We start from the raw sequence: 22,790 nt of genomic DNA, 5'->3' as shown, positions 1-22,790 counted from the left end.
GTCATAACTAGCGTATATATTGTTATACGATATTAAAATTTTGTAAAAATGTTAGTTAAACAACCACGTTTTTTAAAGTGTAATCAATTTTTAATTTTGAAAAAAAAAATTGTTTGTAATGTAATATCTATGATTTAAGTATTATAAATCGGAACTTTTAGAAAAACGTATTTTATTGATAAATTTTTTTTGATCATTTTGAAGTTATTAATACTCATCAATTATTATAACATAAAATAAATTAAAATGCGCATCACTTTTTAGAAAAATAATATAATAAAAACAGCTTGAAATAATGTAAAAACAAGTCCAGCGGGATTAGATTGTAAACACAAACCAATTTTCCGTTTTTATTAAGTTAAATTACATCGTGACTTGTCTCACTTGTCACTTCTATGAACTATATTGTAAATTTAGTAAATCATTTATGATATTTAAAAATTTTTTTTTTTTTACGTAAATAAACATTAGAAATATAACCCTTGTTCAATATTTCTCCCTTTACGAATAAGAACTGAAGAAGAAAAGAAAAATAGCACGATATAATATTTATACACCAACCATAATTATAAGCAGAAAAGTAAAATTTAAATATTTAACATGAAGGCTGTTCAGGGTTTAGTGCCTGCAAGATTTCTAACAATAATATCTCATCTTGTTATTGTTGCAACAATGTTTTGGTCTTTGGTAAGATATTTTTACAATCAAATTTTTTTTTGTAACATTTTAAAATGGATACTTTATTTTTTTATTATAAGTTAGTTTGCCTCTATCATTTGTAATGGTTATGTAAAGCAATTAAACTTTTTTTAATGGTAATGTAAAAGCACTTCAATTGTTCTTTTCACTTACAAAAAGCTTTTTTTGTGTTAATATTAAACCTTAACTTTAGCACTTTATAACACAACTATTTCATAATTTAACCCCTGATAATATTATTTGGTCCAAAAGTGGGTTAATAATTAATGTTTGTCTTTTTTATGTTGTGACTAGGATGCTAATGTTTTAGCATGCTTGCCCACAAATTACACAACTGCAGAGTTTGACAGCCAGCGAACATTTTTAATTGTGTTACTTTCAATTACTCTTTTTCTGTTTCTGGTGGAACTTATTGGATTCGTTGCCGGTTTTTCAATGTTTAACAGCTCACAATCTTTACTATGTAATATTCATTTTTAAGTTATTATATAAAATTAAATTTTAAAGCATGTATCAATAACATGTTTAATATTGCAGAGATTTTTTTTGTACATATCTTTATTCTCAATGTGGAAAGGTCAAATGCTCAACCTAAACATAAAGTAACAACAGTTACCCCAACCCAGTCTCGAGCTGTCTGTGACAGTTTGGAATATTAGAGATTTTAATCGCCCGATAATTGAGCTGATGATTAGGTGCTGGCTCAGCAAGAGTTCATACCGTTTATAGCGCCATACTTAAGGGCGCTACAGCACAAGATCACTGGGGGTCGAACTGTAGAAATTGTTTTGACCGATAAGCCCAGCGGCCAGTTTTAATTTACACTGCTCATATTCACAACAACTGAATTTCTATTAAAAATAAATTTGTAGCCAATATTACCAACTAAAACACTTAACAATAAGAAATGGTTTACGAGGTAGTTGATTTTCCTTTTTAGGTTGATATAAGGGTAATTGAATACACCTTGCCTATTTTGTGGCCCCCGTTTTAAGTACAACTTTGATATATATTGATATAAAGCTTTTTTGTTGTAGCAATTGCGGCGCATGCTGGAGCAAGTGTAACACTTTCATTTTTCATATTTGATGAATGGGAGTGCACATTGTATTGGTATATTTTTTGGTTTTGCAGGTATGATTATCATCAACTAATATTCAGGTTAAATGGGTATAACCTTTTGTCAAAAAATTTTGTATTGATACTAGTAAACTTGTATTTTTAGTTTTCTACCCGCTTTTACAGAAGTGTGCACTATAATTGCTGTGGCTGCATTCAAGAGAGGGTTTTAAAACATTTTTACACTGTTGCTAGTCAAGTAGTATCTTTTTATCCTTTCTGTTATATAGTTTGTATTTTTGATATACTTAAATTTCAACGCGAAATCATGCAAACCAATAAATCTTTATTTGCAACAAACAGTGGTAATACTTTGAACTTCTGAGTAAGTGGTACTTTGAACTTCTGAATAACATTTTAAATTCTAAATAGAAGTATTATCTCGTAGTATGTACATTAAACACGACCATTTGAAAGGTGGGGGTACATAAAAATCAAAATTTAAAAGCTTTGTAGATACTGTACAGTAAAGCTTAGAACAAAAATGTGTATAAGCCAATTACAGTTTTAGTAGAATTAAAGTTTGGCAGATAAGGGGTTAAATATTTTAAAGCTTATAAGTGTATATGGTAAACAACATTGTTGTACATTTAACGGGCCAATGGGTTTCTCCATTTTTGTCCAGCAAATTTAGCATTAGCACCAAGCTCCTCCTCAATTCTAAATCAAAAAATAATTAAATTCCTTATCTTATTATACATGGTATTGCTAAGTATTGTGGGGAGTGGGAACTTTACCAAGGGCACAAAAGTATACCAAAATTTACAATCAAAACAAGATCAAGTTAGCACCTAAAAAGCTACAATGTTTTCTATATAAATGGGACCTTGGTAATATTTATGTATGTCCAACTTATAGACCTACAAAATGAATAAAACTGCAGACTGTGGTGTAAAATTATCGCGGTTAAGAGGCCAAGTGTAGCTATCAACACAAATTTTTACCTAAGAAGCTGATTGTATTTCGCTAGTCGTTCAGAACGGCATGGAGCTCCAGTTTTGATCTGACCGGTGCAGAGTCCTACTGAGAGATCGGCAATAAAGCTGTCCTCAGTCTCACCTGAGCGATGAGATACCATAACTCCCCATCCATTACTCTGAGCCAACTTACAACTTAAAAATACAAATAATTTTAAATTAACAGCTCACAAACAAATGTTTTTTTTATTATAAAACCCTTTTTCTTAATACATTTTCTTTAGTCAGAAAAACAAAAACTCAAAATTTTTTACAGCTATGCATTTTAAATGTAAAAATATAGCCTTATGACAACAGCAAAAATACAATACCAGTAACAGTGATATAAGCTTTTTCTTTAATACTTACGCATCAATAGCTTCTGTAAGTGAACCAATCTGGTTAACCTTCAACAAAAGAGCATTGCAAGCTTTCTTCTCCAATGCTGTGTTGATTTTCTTGGGATTTGTCACCAACAAATCGTCACTAAAGCAAAAAGATTTATCTTTTATTTCTGTTTTAATCTGATTCTCATTTAACTAACATTCCAAAAAACGAAAAAAATAAATAAATATAATGTATAAACTTTTAAAAATTATGATAATTCATCATTATATACACTACTTAAAATTAAAACAAATAATCTTTTTAACGACCCAAAAAATTCAAGAATTCTTAATTTCCAACTACATATTTAAAACCATAAAAATACGAAATCGATAAAAATCCATGAATTATTCATAAATTTTTTTACCCAACAACTTGTTCCTTAATAGAAGCAGTCAAAGCTGCGTAACCTTCCCAATCATCTTGATCAAACGGATCCTCAATAGAAACGATCGGATATTCAGCGATAAAACCTCTGTACACATCACCAAGTTCTTTGGGAGTTTTCTGTTAAACAAATATTTGTTTAAAAGGTGATAAGATTTTGATTTCTTTATTTAACATTTGTTTTATAGAGCCAGTCTCATCTTGGGCATTATATGGTTAACAATATTGCCTAAAATAAAAAAATATTGTATAATTTTATAAAGTAAGTATATAAACAGCATTGCCACATGTGAAACTCATAAAAATGTTATACCAAACCATTTATTTTTTCATATTTTAGTTTGATACTAACATATCTGTTGTTGTCAGATGGATCCCCAGCTGGACTCTTAAAGTCCAGATCGTATTTCTTCATATCATTATTCCAAAATTCTGAAGCTGCAGTGTCCATACAAATCTTAATCTTGTCAGTGTAACCTGCTTTAGCAACAGCTTCCTAAATGCACAAAACAAAAGGAATTCAACAAAAAAAGGAATTCAACATTCTGAAAATCTCATTTAGGTATAGTTAGTCAGATACCATTTTATTTTTTAATCTATAAATGTAAAATTCATTATTAACAACCCAACAAGGGAAATAGAATTCATTAATAATAAACCTATAAAACCAAATATGCTACATTTTTATGTTTTTTTTAAATTAAAACAAATTTTATATTTGTATAAACCTTAATAAGCTCCAATGCTTCCTTGTTGTTCATAATATTTGGTGCAAAACCTCCCTCATCACCAACGTTTGTGGCATCCTGACCATACTTCTTCTTGATGACTGTTTTCAGATTCTGGTAAGTCTCAGCTCCCATTCTCATTGCTTCACTAAAGGAATTTGCGCCGCATGGAAAAATCATGAACTCTTGCATGGCCAGCTTGTTGCCAGCATGACTTCCTCCATTGATGACATTAAAGGACTATTAAAATAAAAAATTTAAAATAATAAATTGCATTGAATAAAAGTTTGTTTTATATATGTCTCAAATGTTGTTTTTTTAAATATGTTAATTGTAAAACCAAGTGCTAGGTAAAACAACATACTTTCCTTGCAAAATACCATTTGGCCTTTTTTTCTAAATAACCAATTAAAAAAGTGTAGAACTTACAGGAACAGGCAACAAAACATCTTTGTTTCCAGCCAAGTCAGCTAAATGTCGGTATAGTGGAACACCTTTCTCGGATGCTGCTGCCTTGGCAACAGCCAAGGACACTCCAAGGATAGCATTTGCTCCAAAGTTGGCTAAAAATAAACAAAAGTGTCAAAGTAATAAATTTGTTCAAGATCAAAAGTCTGTAGTAGTGCATGTAAATTATTTATTTTATCTTACATTTATTCTCAGTGCCGTCCAAATCCAGCATAATCTTGTCAATGGTTGCTTGGTTTTTTAAATCAAGGTTCTTCCCAATCAATGCAGGAGCAATCTTCGTGTTCACATTGTCAATGGCTTTGGAAACTCCTAAAATAAAATTTATAAATAGAAATGACTCCAAATAGATATTTAATTATAACACATTTTGGGCTAAATGACAATAAAACAAATCAATCAAGTAATTTACAAAAAGGGTTATAAAGGTTTTACAATTTACAGTTATTTATCAATTTCAAAATATATTAAACAAAATACCCTTTCCAAGAAAAGCCTTGGGGTCTTTGTCCCTTAGTTCCAGAGCTTCATAAATTCCAGTGGATGCGCCGCTAGGAACTGCTGCTCGAAAAAGTCCCTTAGGGGTAACAAGGTCAACTTCAACAGTGGGGTTACCTCTACTGTCATAAATTTGTCGGGCATGAATTTTGGAGATTGACATTGTCGAGTATTGATGCAGTGTGTAAACAAAACTGTATTAATTGAAACAGAGTGAACTAAAACTAAACCCTAAAAATTATGCAATTGTTAAGGTTACAACTGTTTTAAAAATCTGTAAACATAACTATAAAGCTCTTTTAAACTGTTTTTGTCTTTTAATGAATTTTACTAATAATTTACAACTGATGTTCACCAGGTCTAGGTAATTCAAGGCATAAAAGATATCAACAAAAAGTGTGTAAAAACTAATTTATCAGATTTGCCAAACCTAACCTTTTCTGCATGTGCCAACGCGTGCACAATTTGAGAAGCGGGCGCTTATTAAGGTTAAAAGCCACGGTAAACTCGCTACCTATCAGCCTATAGCGGTGTGTACGTGCGATGTGCATCGTTTATGTTGTTACGTATATAGCGGCGTCTAACAATATATACCGTGATTGATAGACGCTATTTGATGCACGTATGCTCGCTACGCTATCACGATACTTCCGTATATTACCTACAGGTTACTTTATTTTTATAGAAAATTAAGGAACTTACCAGCTGAAACGTTTCATGCTAAAATAGGTATTAATTTTTTTAATATTTATAAATCTTTTTATTATTTTATTTTTGTTACTAATCTTTGAAACTAAATAAACAAACTTTGAACAATGCTATATATTTATAACAACCTTTGAAGGTCATTTACTTCGCACAAATACATCGCCTTGTATTAATTTAAAACATGCTTCAACAAATCCAAATAACCTTGTTCGACATTTCTTGATGAACCGATATGACATTGATGTTTTTTTTTGCTCTTTTGCGCCACCTACCCGTTTACATAAATCCACATTTTATAATATTTTTAAATATATTTTAATTAATGACAGTATTATATACTTAATCGGAAAACTTATAAGATAATTAAGTATTAGCAACAGTTGTGTTTATTTATATATTAATACCTATGTGTAACTTAAAACATAGAAAATAAAATTTCAATCGATCCTTAAATAAAGCTTTTTTATAGTAATGCTAAATCTACAGAACTAACTTCTTATCTGATAAACTTTTTAATTTTGCCTACAGTGCTTTGTTTTTCATTTCTCTGATGAAAAAATAACACAAGTTTCGGAACAGAATATATAGTTTACTTATCAGTGGTTACAATAGTGTCAGAATTAACTCATACAAACAGCAGTCGAGAAGGTTAGCTTTTTTTCTAAAGGAAATATATGTTAAAGAACGACAAAGGCACAACGTTAAAAGGTTATCACAATATTTCATTAAAATCCATTTCTGCATATCATCATCGTGTGTAGATTTGTTTAAATTATAAAAAAAATACAAAACACTTGAAAATTTTAACAAGTGACTAAAATTAAAAATCGATATGTCCAAATTATTGCACTGAATATAAAAACAATGGGCTCGGCGGCGATGACGTAACAATCATCGATTTATAGACGTAATACTTATTGGAATGACGAAGAATTTACTGGAATAGCAACATTCAAAAATGCACTACTAAAAACAATTTGTTGAAAAAATCTATCAAACAGCAAAATAGGAATTATTAACACGATGTTAAGTAGATTAAGTGTAATATATAAATGATGTGTGTAACTGAAAAATATAAGTTGTGGAATGCCAATTGAAATGTAATAAGGAATTATTATAAAACAATAAATCAGTCTAAAAAAATATTAATATTAAAAAATGTGATTAGTTTTTAAATTGCTTAGCATAAAAAGAAGCAAGAATCATAAACTTTCCAATGTTGATAAGAAATAAGAACAAAAAATCCACATATTTAAGTCATAGTCAGTGTTTTAAAACTATTAACGACTAAATGTATAAGTATCTTGCCATCTACAGAAATGAAGTTATACTTTGTCAAGTCCACGGCCCATAAGACAGGCAAAAACAGTCATGACCATTTTTGCTTTTACCTCAACTAGATCTTCTGGCAAGGCATAAATTTTTGCCCCCAATTTTCTGGCCATGGAGATAGCATATCTAAAAGTTTAAATGCCATAAAAATTTATATTTAATAAAAAGTATGCCATTATAGTAAAAAAGTTTGATCTATTTTTTTAGCTAAAACAGTATTAGGGCTGTAATTGTATTTAATTTGTAGTCTTTCTGGTATACAAAGTATATACATACCACTATGTGTGTATAGTATATGGGCTTTAAAAAAAAACCCAACAATTTCTTGTGACTAAATTACAGCAATTTAATAGTAACTGTTAAATTGGTCAAAAATGCACCATAATAGGAAGGTTTTTAAGTAATTTTTACTATATAGCAAAAATAAACAACAAATTTTTTTACTTACTTTGCATTGCTGAGCTTATCAGCATCATTTTCACACACTTTAACAATTTCGTAATTAATAAATCCAGGTTCAATTGAGTCAATCAAATCAATAACCACATTAGAAGTGGAAATGCTGGAATCCTGTTAATAAAATAAGCAATTTAAAAACTAATTTTATTATATAAAATAATATTTCAAGTAAATAAGTTATTAACATTGCTAAAATAGAAACCTTAATTTTTACACAAATAATATGTAAATAATGATTGAGAATAAATAAAAATCTTACATTAAAAGCATTAATCCTAGTGGTTTTATTGTTTTCTTCCAGTTTCTGATTAACCCAGTTAATAATCAGGGAGTCACGAGACCCACTTCCATCAATGTTCAAATCTTCCAGAATTTTCAAAGTGTAACTGCATAACAAAAAAAGGTCGTTGGTAGTTTTTTGAACATTTATATTCATCACAACCATCCCCAATATATTTATCAATACAATTCCCAATACTGAAAATTAATAACATAACTTAATAAAAAAAGTTGTACCTTCTCATGATTTGCCAGGTAAGTCCAAGGGTCAATGTCTTGTTTTCTGATTGGATATCATTACCGTCCATTCCAATAACCTTGTAGCCCATTTTTTTGCCAAGGTCGCAGGCATAATTGCAGTTTTCAACCTTTTCAATCCTGGCCGCTGTTAAATGGAAATTTATATCTAATTTTTGATTTTGTCAATACTACCTTCATTTTTCATGACATGTAAAGTGCCAAAATCGAATATTATTACGTATTTTTATTATAGAAATAAATATAATTTTAACAAAGTTTTTTTTTAATTGTTGGGTCATTCTGTTACCTTCTTTATTAACAATATTGTAAAGCAAGTAAATATAAAGTATAAACTACTAAAGAATGCCAAGCGAAAATGTTATAGTTTTTTTATCAACTTACTGTTTGGTCTTTTGAATACAAGTTTAACTTTTTTCCAGTCAACAGAACCATCCTTAATGTGATCATACAATTGCAGAAGCACAACTCCATCATTAAGGTCTCTATTAATTTTTTAAATTTATTTTTAATTTTAGTTATATCTATGTATAATGTAGCTTAGTAATTGATATTTATAGATTTTGTCCAATTTACAGGTCTACAAAATAAATAAATTTGCAATTTGTGGTACACAAGTTTATAATCGCTGGCGAATATTAACTGAATGCTGCGTCCATATTATTTAAAATGCAGACAGGCCGCTACACAGTATACTCAATATAAGGTATTTATATTAAACCATAATATACCCAGAAATCAACTTGAAAACAAAACCCCAAAAAATCTTGCAATCTTTCATATTACCCAGATATAACTACACATCAATTTAAAAACAAAACTCTACAAATCTTGTAACAGTTCCTTCTTTTAACCAACTAACTTAAACTATAAGTGCAATGCCTCATGCTATTCTGGGCAGTTATAACGATTTTATAGCACAACAAAATAATTTGTATTTAAAAAAGCACCTATGAAATTTGTTCACTCTTCGAACTCCAAGGCTGTTCATCCAATTTCTAAATGTTTTTACTTCCCTGGTTTCCGCTGTTAAAATAAAATAATGATCTTGTAAATTTAATCATTTTCTTTCAACAAAATGTGCTTTTAAAAAAGGCACATGCATTTCAAAGTTATCTATGGCCTAAAATTGTTTTATTTTATAGTTCAGCTATAAGCATAGTTACATGCACATAAGTTTATATACTTTTTTATCAAAATACCATGAAAATTTTGATTTATTTAAAATGCACATTAAGCCTACCTTCATATTCAATTGGAGACATTGCTTTAAGAGCTGGGTAAGTGTTAAACAAGTTGGCAACAAAAGCCATGTTCAGTTTCACATTTCCCTTCGTAACATCTTTGGCTGTCACAAATTCACGACAGTTTATTTTATCTGCTTCAATAAGCATGTTCTCAGCCCTCACTAAATCAGACGAAGCCTATATAAACAACAAAAGGGATTTAATTAACAATAAAAATGTATATCCTTAAGCAGATCCTGTTTTAAAAAAAATAACTTGTATAAAACTACCCCTTAAAAACATGGAAAAAATTTTACAATTTAAATAGTGAATAAAAAAAATCCGTAATTTTTGTAAAAAAATAATTTAATATAAGAAAACTAAATATGGTTTATTAAAATACGAATAACAGAATATGATTTCCCTGTGTTAGTTTTGTACAAAACAAAGAAAACAAACAAAGTGTAGGCAGGCTGTCTGGTGTTTTTTTTTATTTTCATAATCTTTTTTACAGCCCAGACAAAGAAATTTTTTTTATAATATCATTCATCAATCACCATGGCTTTCATTTAAATTTTCTTTTTTGATCATGTTGAATAAAGAGAAAGCATTCATATTTCCAATATTTGCTTATCTTTTAATCAATGACAAAACGCTAAGTTCTAGTTTGTACCATAACATTAAACATTACCATATTAATAGTTAATTATTAATGTACTAAAATGCAACACAAATAAATAGTCATGGTTTAAAAATAGAAAAATCAAACCTACCTTAACTATAAAATAACAAAATAAATAATATCTGATTAATAATAAAAAAAAGTTAAATTTACTATAATTAAAATTTAAAAAAATTTCTAAGACTTTGTTTATATTTCATTGCGTTGTTTAAAAACATTGTAATAAACCAACCTCAAGTTGTGCCTGGATTGGTGAGTCAAGTTCATATTCCGGGGGGTCTACCTCATCATTGATTGGTTGAATTTGTTCCAAAAGACAAGCATAAGCAATAGAGTCTTTAATATCAGCGCCGAAATTTTTGATGTGTTCCCCGTTCTTAGCGTGTTTATATTTCGGAGAGTTATCAAGATGGTAGTTCACCCATCGGAGTAGAAGATCTTCTGGAGACAAATTCTCAAGATCTTCCATTTCTTCACCATCCCTCAACAAAGCAGCAAGATCTAAAAAAATTTAATTTACGTATTTTATTTAATAGACATATATACATGTTTGAAAAATTTTAAAGGCCATTTATATATATACATAATATATATATCTAATTAAGCATATATAATTGAGCTAAATAAGCAATAAATGAGCAATATTTTTAATTTTTTTTAACCTGGAGTTTTTTGTAAATCAATCTTAGCAAAAAGTCCGATTCTAATAATTTGCCAGAGAAGTCCCAAAATCAAGTGAGGTTTTTCGTCCATGATATCAGTTGCTCCAATATTGACAATGTTGCAACCAATGGCAACAGAAGACATAAGAGCAAGATTAAGATTTTCCTAAAAAAAATTTATACAATTTTTTTTGTATATATCTTGCGCGACCTAAACATAGAGTAACATCAGTTACTCCGACCAAGACTCAAGTTGCCTTTAGCAGTTTAAAATATCATATAGATTATAATTGCCTGGTAATTATGCTGCTGATTAAGTGTTGACTCAGCAGGAGTTTATACAATTTACAGCGCCTTACTCAAAGGCACTAAAGCATGAGAGCTGTGGGGATTGAACCCACGACCTCATGGTGGTGTAGCAAGTGTTCGTACAACTACACCACGCTGCTGGTGATGTTGCTTACAATTAATTTAACTAAATAAATAAAATGTATAATACCTGTTTTCGGAACTTGTTTAAATTCTTTTTGTTGATAGTTCTTTCATCAATTGTTTCTGGTGCTGACATGTTGATCAGTTTACTAAAAAAATGCAAAAAAATTAAATAAATAAAATGCAAAGATTGGGTTTAGTTGGCAGACTTTGTTTTAATATTTATTTATAATTAAACCCATCTCAGTCTTCAGTTGACTCTGGCAGTTTGGTATATTATTAATCATTTTGCCCAAAGATCAATTTACCCAATGGTTTTTGGCACACTCTGAACCATTTTTTGCGCTTTACTTAACAGTACTACAACATAGAAGCAGTAGGTATTAAACCACAGACCTCATGTAGTAAAGTGTTATAACCATAAGCACATGTCACTGATTGTGGAGTGACTGTCATGGCAGATAATAAATTTATAAAATATTAACAAGAACTGTGGCAGGTAAAATCAAGATATTGGTTAATAACTTTCTCTAATGACTTAGATTTGTGTATATTGTATATACATTAAAAATTCAATCAAAAGTGAATATTTTTTACCATAAAAGAATTCCATCTCCCATTTTTTTAAAAAGTTCTTCCCCTCCAAGTCCCTGTAACTTGCTTGCACAATCGGGATCATTTTTTAAGTGCTAAAAATTAAACAAAATATTCGCTGTATTAATACAATAGTTTAAAAATATTTGTTTTATGTTGTTGTGCAACACTTGGGCGCCACTGCAATCTATAAGAGGATTTTATTTGACCTACTAGAAACATTATCAGTGCCGCAAAGATAACAGAAATTAGGACTCGGTAACTCGCTAACAAATTAATTATTAATTTACTTCCTAAAAGACATAGAAAATAGCTGACAATCTTGGTGAGTAACAAAAATATATACTTTATGCTTGGGGTAACAAAATGTTACTCTAGTTGGTCTTTTTACAAACATCTTTGCATATATAGTTAAAATTAATATAAAATAAGCAACACAAAAAATTTTTACCCGGACTATGTAGTTGGAAAAAGCAGCACATTCCTCATCAGAATAAGAATGTTGAGTTCCTTCAGCTGAAGATTGTGACAGACCCCCCTTTGCTACAATTCCCTCTTTAGCTCTGATAGCCTGCTTGAATGTCTTACCCATTTCTCCTTCGTTTAGGGTGTGGTAGATCTATTAACGAAAAATGTTAATTTACTTTGAATTTAAAAACCAGTACTTTTTCATTTAGGATCACTTGTTGTAGTTTGCAGTCCTTACACCTTATCTTTACAGTTTATGCCAAATTTTTGTTAAATATCTTTAAAGTTTGTATATCTTAAACCTAACTCTATGTAATCACTACACATTTAATAAAAGATTAATATTTTATATTTGCAATACCTAATACATATTGTACATACTTGCTACTTTTAAAGTTATCGCATCTTTTAACTTTTTGGACCTACATGTTATGTATGACAGTAAACTACATGTGATTTCAACCTTTTTCGCAAGGTTTTGCAAAAGCTACAAAAAATAATTTTTTTCTACCATTTTATCGTTACCTTAGCAAATTCATCTGGACTGATGACATCATCTTTATTAAGATCAGCTTTATCCAAAAGCTGTCGGATTTTGTAAGCTGCCGTTGGTGTGTTACAACATTTTAACAAATCACCAATTTCATCGTGGTCTACTGTCCCATTTTTATTAGTATCTAGTTAAACAAATTAAGAAATTAGTTGGCAATTTGGCAATAAACATATTTATAGCAGTACAGAGTTATAATAATTTACTCATATTTAACATGAGTCAATAATGAAAATTTTTTTTGAAATAATTTTTTTCTTACCAACTTCTACAAATGCTGTCACAATTTTGTCTTTGTCATCACAACTTAAGTTGACGTCTAATCCTTCCAATTGTTGCCTTATTCCCTCTTCGTACGACATTTTGTTAAAACAATTTTAGACCAACAGTAATTAAATATATTAAGCTTTTTCCGAGTGGCTATAAAAACAAAAAAATAATATTATATATAGGTGTATTTTATTTTAATGCTAAGCATATATTTTTTAATAACTGTTAACAACATCTCTGCACTAACTGTGGGTTTGTTTACATGGTTTATGACTTAACTATTTTTTTCATTCGAGTACGCTTTATTGCCTTATTTGGGCATAGGCTTAGCCTATTCATGCGCCCGGCTTGAAACCCGGCATTTCGTATTTTTTTTAAATCTGCAAACTTTCACGACCCTGTAATTTCTGCAGAAACTTATAGCTTACATTTTTTGTTGTTTGTTTAATAATATTGTGCTGTGGCGCGCACTAATTAGTAGTGTAAGATCTTCTACGTAAAACAAGCCGAACCAAATTTCTGTTATTTCCTTAACTAAGTCGAAAAGCAATAAGCTGAAATCAAAAAAAATAAACTCACGTTTATTTAAATGCTTTCATAAAAACACTAAACATCTAACTCTAACAACAAACGCATAGCCAGCAACGCCCAGGCGTCCCGAAAAATGAAACAACAGATAAACAAGTTACTTCCTTCGCCGTCCTACCAAGCTATGACGCAACATGCATCATTTCCGAAGTCGCGCGCCACGCGCCACGCATTAGTACACACACTCACACCTAAAATGCTTAGCAACGCACACATCTCTAGCCGGTAAAAGCTCATATTAATAATAATAGTCGTCCAGCACATTGTTCGCTGCAACATCGCGTCATAAACCCCGATAATAAAGTCCCTTGATTCACTAAAAACCCGCTGAGTACAATAACTTGTCATGCTGCATGGTTGGTTATTCATCCTTTGTTTACGTAAAAAATTGCAACGTATTTAAAGAATTTAAATCAATAGCTAGTATTACATTAAAATATGAGGCAACTAAAAGACCCAATCTGTGACGAAATTTAAATAACAGGCTACTTGTTTTACGCCAAACTTTTAACTTACGCCCAGAAATGTATTACTCAAAGCTCTTTAAATTAATAAATTATTGATTAACGTGAGATTTTCTGAAAGCAACATAATGTCAATGTAAATCAATTGAAATAATAGCTATTTCGACATTCGCACATATTTTAAAACGTGACGTAATTTTTTAACTAAACCTTATATGACAACATTATGCGACTCCTTTTTTATTTATAGTTTTAAAGAATCACTGCCAAATATTAATTAGTTTTATTGTTATGCCCTTATTTAAATTTAATTAACTTTCACTTTAATAAACGCAAATAATTGTGTTGCAAAAGTTTAAACTAATTTGCATTAAAAAACTACTTTCATTTAGACTACTTTCCGTTTATGGCAGTGTTTTAACCCAATAAAAAGATTTACAATCGTTTCCACGTAAGTACATAAAAGAAAGTTTACACATCAACTTAGTATTAAGAGTGAATTGGGCTAATTAAACTATATGTGGTAATTTGCCCAACCATGGTCGACATAATAATACTGCATCTCATTAAAGTAGCTCTACATTTAAATATAAAACATTTTGTATCCTAATAAAGTTAGACAACAACACTCTAAACACTAAACCCTATGTTTAATTGGCGTAAATAATTTTCTGGTATTTAATTAAAAATAAAAACTGGAAAAAAATTCACAGCACAGCATGATACTTCATAATCAGCCAGTCCAACATACACAACACATTTCAAACAATTTTATAAACATTTTCTACGTAAAAAAATAAACCAGCATTTATTTTTTTAAATAAAAATATTTTGTTATAACAATATTATACTTCCTTTATGTTTTAACATTCGTTGTATAAATTTAAAAAAGTGCCATTCGGCAATTTCGCAAGCTCCACAACAAGTAGCGTTACCGAAAACCAATTTTAATTTTGCAAAATATTTCAAGGCAAACAGCGCACATTACTTAAACAATATTGGTTTTACTAAAAGTGATTAATACCGCATAAATCAAATTCTTGTAAAGGTTTCACTAATTTATATCTCCAAAACTTATCATATAGTTGCTGGGCGTGTTTCTAAATAAGTTACACGCTCACCGATAACATTTTGTAAATATTTAAGATGACCAGTCTGAATTGAAAGCAAATTTTAAATTCTAAACTTAGATTTTTAGGTTTATTGCTATACTTAAACAATTGCTTATCGCACTGCCTTTGAACATCTAAACTTTGTATAGCAATTAATAGGTTAACGAGCGTTGGTTAAACAACTAAATAACTTAAATAGGAAAGCAGCTAACACAATACAGTCACTACTTTTATAACAGTTTATTACCATTACCACATATTCAATCATTAAAAAAAGTCAAACTCTAAAGCTGTTAAAAAATCACGATGTACAGACCAGTGATTGTTAATTTTTACTTAGCTACTTTTAATTTGACGAAATTACATTATTTAAACGTTTATTTATGTAACCGGATAGTTGACAGTGATTTATATTCACTGTTAAACTCCCTAATCTGATAAATACAAAACCACTAAAAAGATTACATCAGTGCTAAAGGATGCGACGCGGCTGTATGTATTTAAGTTACACAACTAAAATATGTTTTACATCTCAACTATGAGACTTTGACACGGCCTGGTAGACTTGCTTGATCTTTTTACAAAGGTATTTTCCAGATGGGCGTATATTATTCAGTTTTTAAATTAATTACCAACTTTGGCCTGTCTGGTAAATTACTTTAAAGGCGGAAGACAACAAATACACCCTATAAAATGTAATTACCTTTTAAGGTACACGTCATTAAATACTTCCAAATGCACTACACTCACTTCTTAAATCATAAACTTTTAGCAGACATAAAGTGGGCTTTACAACAAGGTAAAGAGGTATAATCAATTTAAACGTTTAGCCCAAGGCTAGACCAGCGTAAGTAAACTTCAATTTACACAAATACAAACCATAAAATGCATATTATTTAGTACCCATTTACGCCATTTTTGCTTGTAATCTGTAGAAACTGCGGTAAACAAGCTGCTTTACTGAATATCAGCCTATTTATTAAATTTAAATGTGTGGGTGTTTTTCTAAATCAATCTACACACTAAATAGAACACAAAGCCGTTTTATTTCAATATCAAATTACGCGTACTATAAACTGGTCATTTTAACTTCTTCATTATTTTGATTTACTGTACACAAATGAAACGTTAACTACTTTGTATTTTTATAAGTTTATTTTTTTATATAAATACCCAAAAAAGGCAATTTTTGACCTTAAATAAATATTACAACGTTGGAGGTAGTTTAATTAGGTAATCATTAAACAAGGTTGGCCAAGACTGAAATTCTCTTTAAGTAGGCTGATTATTACCTAACAATAACTCATTACGACAATTTACTCTTACAGACTACCCTTCTGCTGACAAGCCCAGTACAAATATAGAAGTACGAATTGGCTTACCACCATTGTTAAAGAAAATTAAACAAATAAGCAAACAACAAACAGAAGTAGGTTTTAAGGTTTTGTTTAAATTAATCCATGTTTTTTTTATTACCTATTACTACTTTTTTACCGACTTTAGTAAAAAATGCTGCTTTACAACCGACAAAAAGTTGTTACAAACTGTGAGGGTTTAACTAGTGTGCAGATATCTAAAATACTTTTAGTGACGCATGTTACCCTATATTAATTAATATGATACTTTACTACGTATGACGCAGGTACACAGCAAACACATTGAATTAATTACTCACTAATGCCATAGTTCGTAAAAATAATGAAATCATCGCTTTCTCTTTAACAGTAAGCTGTCTAATCACACAATTACTTAATAAAATGACTATGCCGAGTGACGCAACCTTTTTCTTTCTAAAAAGCCCTTTGTAAATATTACTATATAAGGCAATGTCAGCAATCTTTGAACGCTTCTATTGACTATAGCTTACACTACATTAATACTCTATCCAGGAACTGTAAAAACGAAACTTAATTTCCCGGTTACTTTTTTATGTATGGCCTAGACTTTTACTATATAAGATTTTAAAAAAAAAGTCACCATGAAAAACACCCTTTAGGCAACAAGCGTTTTTAACCGCTAGCGGTGTATTGCTGCTAATTCTAAATATATACCAGTAAAGATATTGACACCCATAAAGGTCGTGTTAAGGAAGAAACCTTTTTGTTAAAAATAACAATTTTACAACTCGTATTTAAATTTGATGTCAGTGTCTCCAAGTACTTTCTTAACTTTGCAACTGATCAGTTCAGACTGCACGACTGTCAGATGATTTTTTCAGCCACCAACTTGACCTGTTGCAACAGAACATCTAACCAGATTCATTATGCGCTTTTTATTTTTTTAAACAAACCTCTAAAACATTCGTCAAAAAATGTTTTAGTTTTTGATTCTTCCTTTTTCATATTTTTTAAAGACGTGACGTCAGCAACATGATTTATTTCCTTATCAGTTAAATCCGCACCATTAAAATCACTGATTCGTCTTATTTCCCGAAAAATATCCTTTTCGTGCAAATAAAACAATTAAAATAATAACAGTAAAACCCATTGCGAAATTAAGATTACCAACCTCTTTCAAATCTTCATAACACAAGAACATGACGTTGTCGTCGTTTTTGTGCTCGTCCCATCCTCTAACATGCTCTAAATATCCTTCACCTTCTTTTGCAAACATTTTTTGTTTTTCTATATAATTTAAAATACAAAATTATAACAAAAAAAAGGATTTTATTTTATATGTTTTGTTGGTATACCAGCGAGAAAGTTGTTGTAAAATGTTTTTTCATGTCTTGGCATGAACCTGGCCATGGTTCTTCATCCAAATACGGAAATTTCATTGCATAGTTGTACCAAGATACTGCTTGGGTCTTTAGGATTTTTTATGACACAAATGAGCTAAGTTTAATTGAGAATGAAATGTTTTAATAAATCTGAGTCGTATCTTTATATTATATTTAAGATTCTTATTTTTGTGTTGTTATGTCGAAAATTTAAAAAACTAAGCAGTGGAGCTGGAATATGGGTCAAAAATACTCTTCGAGAAAAGGGATAGTTGTCAATTACTTGAAACTTTTCTAAATTAAAAATTACCAAATAAAACGAGTCATTAGTTAGCAATTAATCAATTTAAGATACGATTTCATTCGTCCAAGTTGTACTTGAAAAACATACCATCAATATAAAGGCATGCTTGAAAGTAATATGATGTTTACAAGTCTACAATAACGTCACCAGATCTTGGTTCCCATTCTTTAAAAACAAATTTTGTTAATTCCGCTCAAAGAGTGGGCAAAAGTTATAACCTTTCCAGGTTAAAATTTCACTTTGCCATATTCTTGTAAATACATATTTAGCAAATGTGTCCAATTTAGGTTTTGTTTTTAGGTATTAATCTAAAGGCTTGCAAAACAAATTCTTTGCTTGCTTTTTTGTCCATGTTTATATACAATTACTACTGTACAATTGGTATTTATGTTAACTGACTTACGAAGTTGAATTCTCAAAACTTAGCAAACTACTTTTTATCATTCACTATACTTAAAACTAAAATACTAACATTTACTTTAAATTTAAAATTCTGTTACCATATTAGGCATAATCCGTTATTAATCACTATGCATTATGTTGTATATCAGTTTACAAGACCTTTAATTACACCAAACACTTTGACATGCACTTAAATGTGTTTTGTTATACCTATGTTACAATTTCTTCTAGGTTTCTCCCATTGTTATATAGATTTTCCAGAAACGACACCTAAAAGTTAAATTATTATAAAACGTTTATAAGCTTTCCCAAGGATAATTCTACATTGTACAAGTGTTTTTATTCGTATAGATAAGCAAAAGTAAAGTTTTTAGGTATGTTACAAGAACTTATTTTCAACTGTTTAAGTTTAAACAAATAGACTCATCACCTTGCCAAACTGACTCGATTTATCATATAGCAATATATAAAATTATGTTAGTAAAACAACGCTATAATATGTGGTAATTTCTATTCTGTTACTACACGCTTAAAAATTGGTATTATTGTATAAAAGGCAAAAAAAAGTTATGTCGCAAAAATACAAACGCCTTTTATTAAAAATTTAAACTTTTAAAATAATTGTTATAAGCCTTTTAAGATAATCTGTAAACCATAGTTATGTCTATTGCTGTGGAATATGGGTCAAAAATGTTCTTTGAGACAAAAAAATTTGTTAATAACATGAAACTTTTAAAAATTTTATTTAATGAATTATATTTTTAAATTGTGAAGATTCAATCATGAAAAAATTGCGATGAACAGACACGTTCATTTTTTTTTACTTTTCTTTTAGCTTACAAGTAAGCAATACTAAAGTTCCTTTTTAATTTTAGCCGAAAAACTTTATAGTTAAAGCAGCTTCCAAAGAATAATAACAATTTTTCTGTTGTGCAAAACGTAAATAAGTGTGTTATATAAATGTTAAAAAACAACTAAAGAAATACATTTAAATTGCCTGCTATGTTAACTTGTTATATTAGTATCATGAAAGATTAAAGCTAGTTAATTGGTTTGTTACAATTTATATATAAACTCGATGTCAGTATCTTTTAATATTTTCTTCACTTTTTCATCCATCTTTTGCGATTGGGCCACGGTGAAATGGTTTTTCCAATTTCCAACCTCGCCTTAAGGATTAACAAAATATAAATTTTAAACAATTTTAACCTTTTTTAAATAAACGTGTTTTTTTTATACCTTTTCGCACAAATTTGGCTCCAGTTTCATTGCTTACATCTCGCATTTCACTGACAGTTGTTTTTTGAATGATGTCATTTATTTCATCGTCGCTTAGATCTTCCCCAATAAAGTCAGCAACACTTTTTAATTGGGTAAATATATCCTTTAAAATATCAAAACATGTTGATTTTTATGTTTTTGACTATTATTACGTTCATGATTAAAAAAAGTAATTGAAATTAAATTTTATTTTGACTTGCCCGTTTTAAGTCTTCAAACATAACAACTTTAACGTTGTCATCATCCTTATGTTTGTACCAATCTCTTAGGCTTTCCAAATATCCTTCACCTTTCCTTGTAAAGGATTGGTGTTTATCTATTAAAGGTAAAATAAACGAAATATTGGTCAGCATTGTAAATTGCCATTGGCTAAAACCTAATATCATATTAATAATATGCATGACAAACTGTTAATAATATGTTTAATATTTATAAGTGATTATTTTACATTCAACATAACTGCGTGTTATAAAGTTGTTTTTTTTAACTTACCTTCTAAGGTAAAGTCGATAAACAACTTTTCATCCTGTGGCACATACTCCGTGAACGGCTTCAGCTTTGTAACAAAGGGAAAACTGAGCAAAAACTTATGAAGCGAAATTACCTGATCTTTGGGATTCCTCATCATGTAAATTATCTAAATAGTTAAACAAAAAATTAGCGGCATTAAATAACCAATCTACAGGGTAATTACTGGTGAATAAGATCAATAATATCCAAAACTGACAAACTAACTCGAGAATGAGTCGAAGTAACTAATGCTACTCTATGTTTAGGTCGTAAAGTCGACATTACCACCTTAGAGATAAATAAATATAAAAAATATCACTTTACTTTCACTATTGTTTTAATATGTTTAGTAAGTCAAACCCAAATTAAACAAAAAGATGGTTAACAAACTTTACCTTGACGCCTTTACTGCGAAATTTTTCGTAGGGGATCAATTCCTCAGGAAGATGGGTTGCAAAAATTCGGCGTTTCATTGGATACAAATCCTGTACATCAAATTTTTCTGAAATATATAACATTATTATATTAATCTAAATGAAATACTGAGATAAAAAGTATTTAAAAATATTATTTTTTTATGTCATATTTTTTCTAATATTTTTGTAGTTGACAGACAAAACTATATATCACATATAATTAATATATAAATACCCTTTGGTGGATACTCCAAGTAGCAAAACCATGGGAAAGGCAAATTGGTTTTCTCCAAGACAAAATCGTCGTTCTTGTATATCATATTTCTGATAATTTCCCGCATCCACGTCGTTCCTAAACATGAATGCAACTTATTTTATTGATATTTGTTAACCATAATAACACTTCAGCATGTGTTTACGGCGCTTTTAGCACTTAAGATTGGGTTAAATTTTGTCATTTACGTTTTAGTATACTTAGTGTCAAACACAACGTTATAATGTTTACCTAGTATAACATTTTACGCGTCTAAGAATCTTAAAATTAACAACACACGTAAGCCTTCAATCCGCAGTCGCGGGCAAATTAGGTGCTAATCAAGCGTAAAACGTAACTAACCGCAAAACATGAAAAATACGGTGCGATCAAGTTTGTTACCTGTTTTTGGATAAGAAGCCACCAAAATATCTCCCTCTCGTGGTTCCCATTCTTCGTTTACTATCCTTATCATCTCTGGTTCGAATCCGGGTGGAAGCGAGTACTCCTTGTATTCTTTATACTGTGGATTAACCATTGGCTCCATTATCTCTTTAACGTAGTTATCTATGTCGGGCCATTTGTCTTTGGGTATAAGTTCAAATGCTCTTTGTACATATTTGGCAAATATAGCAGGATCCATTTTTAATTATTCTATAGCCTTACAAATACACACAATAGAAAAAAACACTAAAATAGGTAAAATCGGTGTAAAAATACATTGTATAACATATTTGTTTTGTTTTTACGCAGTTTTTCTACATTTACACGCAATTTCTAAATATTTATGTAAACTAAATTAAAAAATCGTAACGAATTTAATTAACTTGCGAAGATGACTAAATAAATACTTGTTTTCAGCAGAAAAACGCCTTAAAACGACAGTGCTTGACAAGTAGGCGAAGCGTTTCTTAAACCAAGAATTGTTTCAAATGTGATATGCTCTGCTTATTTCTCTGTATTTTAGTACAACTTAGCACGGTCTAAATTATAGGCCTAAGGGTCGTAAAGTTGCGCGAACTCATCTAAACACATAACTAAAAATGTTCTGTTTACACTTTACAAGCTGGAATACTATAGACACTTTTTTGAAAATCGTACCGTTTAATATAATGTCAATAGGTCATTAAATTTATTTTTGTTTACAGTCTATTAACTATGTCGCAAAAAAAAACTATAATATAACCTAAAAAACATGAAAAATCGTGATACATTTTAGTAGAACAGGATGTATTCCGTGTCATATTGTAATATATTAATATATTTTTCAAAATTTTTGTTCACCTTATAGCTATATTTTTTTGCATTTTATTTAAAGTGCATTTTTGTCCATTTAAATAACAAATATAATTTTGGTATTTAAAAAATTTTCAAATTGTTTACCTTTATTAAATAACTTAGAAGTAAAAAATATCTACTTTTATTAACCAATTTGTTGCATTATTCGCCGGTTAACCTAATATAAAATTGTTCAATTATGTAAGAGTAAAATAATAAAATGCCTGTTTAAACTTTAAATGCCTAAAACCTATAATGTTACAACGTTACATCTAAATTTAATGTCGGTGTCTCCAAATAT

General features: G+C 29.6%; 5 protein-coding genes across 5 annotated transcripts; 1 reads left to right on the top strand and 4 right to left on the bottom strand.

The window, feature by feature from the left end:
- Positions 1-363: 363 nt before the first annotated feature.
- LOC145751209 (transmembrane protein 107-like) lies at positions 364-2,106 on the top strand. The gene is made up of 4 exons (XM_082567311.1): positions 364-687; positions 994-1,162; positions 1,737-1,833; positions 1,925-2,106. The coding sequence occupies exons 1-4, from the start codon at positions 601-603 to the stop codon at positions 1,989-1,991; spliced, it is 420 nt and encodes a 139-aa protein (XP_082423437.1). The 5' UTR covers positions 364-600; the 3' UTR covers positions 1,992-2,106.
- On the bottom strand, positions 2,085-5,521 carry LOC145751208 (alpha-enolase-like). The gene is made up of 9 exons (XM_082567310.1): positions 5,225-5,521; positions 4,928-5,056; positions 4,706-4,839; positions 4,277-4,516; positions 3,901-4,044; positions 3,529-3,668; positions 3,144-3,260; positions 2,763-2,930; positions 2,085-2,478 (listed from the first exon to the last, which is right to left on the bottom strand). The coding sequence occupies exons 1-9, from the start codon at positions 5,403-5,405 to the stop codon at positions 2,409-2,411; spliced, it is 1,323 nt and encodes a 440-aa protein (XP_082423436.1). The 5' UTR covers positions 5,406-5,521; the 3' UTR covers positions 2,085-2,408.
- Positions 5,522-6,524: 1,003 nt separating this feature from the next.
- LOC145751250 (plastin-3-like) lies at positions 6,525-13,308 on the bottom strand. Its single transcript, XM_082567356.1, has 14 exons — positions 13,155-13,308; positions 12,868-13,019; positions 12,326-12,493; positions 11,878-11,969; positions 11,348-11,429; positions 10,849-11,014; positions 10,419-10,687; positions 9,522-9,702; positions 9,229-9,304; positions 8,663-8,763; positions 8,258-8,405; positions 8,001-8,127; positions 7,731-7,852; positions 6,525-7,408 (listed from the first exon to the last, which is right to left on the bottom strand). The coding sequence occupies exons 1-14, from the start codon at positions 13,252-13,254 to the stop codon at positions 7,276-7,278; spliced, it is 1,917 nt and encodes a 638-aa protein (XP_082423482.1). The 5' UTR covers positions 13,255-13,308; the 3' UTR covers positions 6,525-7,275.
- Positions 13,309-17,444: 4,136 nt separating this feature from the next.
- LOC145750759 (amine sulfotransferase-like) lies at positions 17,445-18,102 on the bottom strand. The gene is given in 4 exon segments (XM_082566839.1): positions 17,445-17,557; positions 17,617-17,767; positions 17,835-17,950; positions 18,066-18,102. Coding segments are annotated over 4 exon segments (417 nt in total).
- Positions 18,103-19,470: 1,368 nt separating this feature from the next.
- On the bottom strand, positions 19,471-21,894 carry LOC145750564 (sulfotransferase 6B1-like). The gene is made up of 7 exons (XM_082566632.1): positions 21,614-21,894; positions 21,194-21,310; positions 20,938-21,044; positions 20,525-20,669; positions 20,233-20,348; positions 19,991-20,135; positions 19,471-19,920 (listed from the first exon to the last, which is right to left on the bottom strand). Exons 1-7 carry the CDS (start codon positions 21,852-21,854, stop codon positions 19,808-19,810), a joined length of 984 nt encoding a protein of 327 aa, XP_082422758.1. The 5' UTR covers positions 21,855-21,894; the 3' UTR covers positions 19,471-19,807.
- Positions 21,895-22,790: the final 896 nt, after the last annotated feature.

The sequence above is a fragment of the Corella eumyota genome, chromosome 4 (genome assembly GCF_963082875.1).
Source record: "Corella eumyota chromosome 4, kaCorEumy4.1, whole genome shotgun sequence".
Lineage (NCBI taxonomy): Eukaryota > Metazoa > Chordata > Ascidiacea > Phlebobranchia > Corellidae > Corella > Corella eumyota.
The sequence above is the reverse complement of the archived record's forward strand: the minus strand, read 5'-3'. Positions and strand labels throughout refer to the sequence as shown.

Bases quoted from the DNA above. Each gene is read 5' to 3' on its own strand.
- LOC145751250 (XM_082567356.1), bottom strand. From the start codon at position 13,254: ATGTCGTACGAAGAGGGAATAAGGCAACAATTGGAAGGATTAGACGTC. The intron at 13,020-13,154 runs GTAAGAAAAAAA...TTGTTTAACTAG, and splicing joins GACAGCATTTGTAGAAGTTG to ATACTAATAAAAATGGGACA. The intron at 11,970-12,325 runs GTAAAAATTTTT...TTTAATTTTTAG, and splicing joins TTTCCAACTACATAGTCCGG to CACTTAAAAAATGATCCCGA.
- LOC145751208 (XM_082567310.1), bottom strand. From the start codon at position 5,405: ATGTCAATCTCCAAAATTCATGCCCGACAAATTTATGACAGTAGAGGT. The intron at 4,045-4,276 runs GTTTATACAAAT...TTGTGCATTTAG, and splicing joins AAGCATTGGAGCTTATTAAG to GAAGCTGTTGCTAAAGCAGG. The intron at 2,931-3,143 runs GTAAGTATTAAA...TGTATTTTTAAG, and splicing joins CTTACAGAAGCTATTGATGC to TTGTAAGTTGGCTCAGAGTA.
- LOC145751209 (XM_082567311.1), top strand. From the start codon at position 601: ATGAAGGCTGTTCAGGGTTTAGTGCCTGCAAGATTTCTAACAATAATA. The intron at 1,163-1,736 runs GTAATATTCATT...TTTTTGTTGTAG, and splicing joins CAGCTCACAATCTTTACTAT to CAATTGCGGCGCATGCTGGA. The intron at 1,834-1,924 runs GTATGATTATCA...TTGTATTTTTAG, and splicing joins TATATTTTTTGGTTTTGCAG to TTTTCTACCCGCTTTTACAG.
- LOC145750564 (XM_082566632.1), bottom strand. From the start codon at position 21,854: ATGGATCCTGCTATATTTGCCAAATATGTACAAAGAGCATTTGAACTT. The intron at 21,311-21,613 runs GTAACAAACTTG...ATTCATGTTTAG, and splicing joins GGCTTCTTATCCAAAAACAG to GAACGACGTGGATGCGGGAA. The intron at 20,136-20,232 runs GCAAGTCAAAAT...GATATTTTAAAG, and splicing joins TGTTTGAAGACTTAAAACGG to GATATATTTACCCAATTAAA.